The sequence below is a fragment of the Trichoplusia ni genome, chromosome 6 (assembly GCF_003590095.1).
Source record: "Trichoplusia ni isolate ovarian cell line Hi5 chromosome 6, tn1, whole genome shotgun sequence".
NCBI classification, from domain to species: Eukaryota; Metazoa; Arthropoda; class Insecta; order Lepidoptera; family Noctuidae; genus Trichoplusia; species Trichoplusia ni.
Window position 1 is genome coordinate 11,740,223 of NC_039483.1, and position 3,455 is coordinate 11,743,677.

The 3,455-nt window shown below is 36.9% G+C and overlaps 1 protein-coding gene across 1 annotated transcript; it reads left to right on the forward strand.

Annotated features, from left to right (window-relative positions):
- Positions 1-647: 647 nt before the first annotated feature.
- LOC113494931 (larval cuticle protein 1-like) lies at positions 648-2,577 on the forward strand. Its single transcript, XM_026873469.1, has 3 exons — positions 648-728; positions 934-1,052; positions 2,164-2,577. The coding sequence occupies exons 1-3, from the start codon at positions 648-650 to the stop codon at positions 2,378-2,380; spliced, it is 417 nt and encodes a 138-aa protein (XP_026729270.1). The 3' UTR covers positions 2,381-2,577.
- The last annotated feature ends 878 nt before the right edge of the window (positions 2,578-3,455 follow it).

Sequence of the window (3,455 nt, forward strand, 5' to 3'; positions counted from 1 at the left end):
TGTAATAATAACGCCAGGACGTGGCATTGATTTAAAATGGCTGCAACCGTTTAACCAAATACATATTCTACAGTTGAGTGTCAAGCAAGGAAATTATTTCCACTAAGGTAGGTACCCTTAGCGCTAAATCCCCTTTTAAGTTTGAAGTAAAAAAAAATATATATAATTTTATGGTTATTTGACCTCTTGAAAATGTTATTATGGGCTTCGTGACCTACAAAATATGAAGTATCGGAGTAAAGTACAGACCGAGTGATCCTAAATGCAATTAACAGTTGACAGTGGGCATTAAGAAATTATGCCATAGCAATGTTTAACTGACTTACGATTTACGAGAAAATTAATAAAAAGGAATACGAAAGAGAAAAATGATTATCTTTAAAATATCCCCCAGTAAATTTAATCATGAAATATACAAATGTACCTTTTGCAAATAAACTGGATAACGCAATAATTTCGCTAAATAATATCTATATAAACTCTTGGGTGTCCAACCTTTGAAGATTTATTGATGAATGAAACCAGATACCTATAATAAAATAACAAATTTTGTGTCGCGCATATTAAAGACGTTTAAAAAACTTCTACATATTAAAGTATCCGGATTAACAACATCTGGCGTTTGATGTTACGATAGACAGCAGAAAATGTATAAAAGATGGTTTGAGGGCCGTTTAGGCATCAGTCTCTCACAAGAAACCGAACAAACCCTAATCAACATGAAATTCGTATGTTCTTTCTCTTTTGTAATTTTCAAACTTTCTTTTTAATTGCTGTGTAATTTTTTCTGGTAACTAGTTCGTACTTTAAAGATGTGTGTGATCATCATTTATACGTTGAAATAAATGTGTCAGTTGTTTTTTAGAGCTTCGCTTGAATTAGGAAAACAAAGGACAAGATTTTTTTTACTTCATAACTTTGATTTGTTCGCAGATCATCCTTGTTGCCCTCGCCCTCGTGGCCGTCGCCGCTGCCAGCCCCGTTGATAACCCAGCCGCAGCCATCATCCGGTCTGAATTCAACTGGAACCCTGACGGCACCTTCAACTACGAGTATGTACCAGTTTTACAAACATTTTCCACTATTATTCTATGCTTATTTTCTAAGTAGGTTTGGGGAATTATGGTACTTGGTCTTTAATGATTTATTACAGCAAACAATCTTCAGACGATAAACGTTTGGTGAAATCATTTGTTTGGACATTTTTTTTGGGAATTATTTACCTTTACATTAAGTATTTAAAAATGGTTAAGTTAGGTAAAAACTGTAACTTCCTTCGCACGAGCCAAGCGAGTGAAGCGAGCTGTGTCGCGATAGCCTCTAGCGAGTGCCACGAACGACTACATTATAAAATGAAAAAAACACTCCTAACTAAAGAATAAAATCGAAATCATAAGTTTTTTTTTATCATTTAGGTCGTTTTCCAGGCACTTTCAAAAAGTTACAATATCGACTCTAGGTGAACGGTTCCAAAAGTCATTCTTATGGAAAGGATCCGGCAAGAAACTCCTTAAGTTCTTTTCTCTTTTTTTAAATATATAACAATACAGAAGAAGAACAGCGCAGAATAATGAAATGGTAAAATAATAATAGACTCAACCATGGAAAAGACATAAGGAATTAGTAAATGTAACTGAGGTTCCACTGCTGATACATTTACAAGTCACATTTGACCAATAACTTACAAGGATACCGTATAAGCAAATCAAATCCTTAACAGGAATGTCAAGGCATGTCAAAACCTTTAGGAACAGAGGCGTGGAAACTAATAGTAGCCACATGTCATCATCATCATCATCATCTCAGCTTATAGCTGTCCACTGCTGGCCTCTCCATCAGTTCTCCAGCGCGACCGGTTCATTGCCACCTGCATCCAACGAGACACAACGGCCACATGTACGGAGATAGTACTAAGGCCAAGCGCGTTTATCATCTACATAATAACTAATTTCAAGCTTTATTTATCAGCATGATAAACTAGTAATAGTATAAGGCAATTTATTATAATAACGAATAAAATAAACCCCCTTGTAATAAAACATCTTCAACGTAAGATTTTGTGCTTGAAATGGCTGCATAAAAACTGGTATTCTGACTGAAATATTTGACTTAATAAAAAGTGTTCACCAGTCACCTAGTAAAGTACGTTTTAATTATTTCCAGTTTCGAGACGTCCGATGGAACAAATCGCGAGGAGACTGGCGTTGTGAAGGAAGTCTTTGACGAGGACAACAAGCCCCACAGCGTTGTCGTAGTTCGTGGCTCTTACAGGTACATCAACCCTGAGGGCCAAGAGGAAGTTATCACGTACATCGCTGACGAGAAAGGCTTCCACCCTGAGGGACCTTCCATCCCCGTTGCCCCCGTCACCAGGAGATAAGCACTCAGTCGCCTCTCATCAAAAGCAGATCGTTAATTAAATTCGTCGTACTTCTTGAATTGTGACTCTGATAATGTTTAAGATATAACGGTTACTAGGACTTAAGAGCTTGTGACAAAACATAATTTTGTTCTGTTTTCCGAATTAAGTTTTAGCAATGTGATTTAATGTAAATAAAGGAAAATTTATTACACAAACTGTTTTCGTTGATTTTTTGATTCGTGAATCTTATGCTTCTTATCTTATGCAGCATTGACCTAACAGCTCTCACTTGTAGAGAAGCTTGTGTCATCGTTAAAGAAAAAATATGAATACTGCATTGATAGTTGAATAATATTAATAGTTGGGGCTAGACCGTTGTCGTGGTGCCCAGGTAACTGGGTTGAGGAGGTCAGATAGGCAGACGCTCCTTATAAAACACTGGTACTCAGCTGAAACCGGTTGGACTGGTAGCCGACCCCAACATAGTTGGGAAAAGGCTAGGCCGATGATGATGGTTGGGGCTAGACCACCTTATTTCATGGTGCGTAAATTGCAAACCTCCTCGACATGTTTTGGTTCTACCCCTAATAATCTATACAATTACAGTGTTTGTGTACTAAGTTATGGTGACTTGTGCACATATCTGTCTTTTTTACACAAACCTATCTTAAAACTTATTAAAATAATTATTAATTGCTGTAAGTTTATTTTGGGTTCATTTTGTCAGTTGTGTCTTAGAGTAATTAAGAAAGATCGAACCTGCACCTTGTGCTTTAAAATGGAACCGCACGGCTAACACACTAATTAATAAAAAAAAAGAAAATATTTCATAAAGTTGTCCACTACACTTCCTGTTTACAATAATTTTCTTATATTATAATAATAATATACCCCTTGGGGCTAGTCGTTCTCTCTCTGCATGGAAATAACGCAAGACCAGAGGGCATATTAGTATGCTTTTTCAAACCTTGAGATATAAATAAAAAATGTATCTGAAGGTCTATGTAGGAGCATACATCCGCAGGGCAGCTTGTGGCGAGCTGTTTGTGAGTAGCGACACAACGGAACCTGAATGCCCCAGGGGGTCACTCTT

Excerpts from the sequence above, each read along its gene's own strand:
- LOC113494931 (XM_026873469.1), top strand. The coding sequence starts at position 648 with ATGTATAAAAGATGGTTTGAGGGCCGTTTAGGCATCAGTCTCTCACAA. Across the intron at positions 729-933 it reads CCCTAATCAACATGAAATTC|ATCATCCTTGTTGCCCTCGC; the intron begins GTATGTTCTTTC and ends ATTTGTTCGCAG. Across the intron at positions 1,053-2,163 it reads GACGGCACCTTCAACTACGA|TTTCGAGACGTCCGATGGAA; the intron begins GTATGTACCAGT and ends AATTATTTCCAG.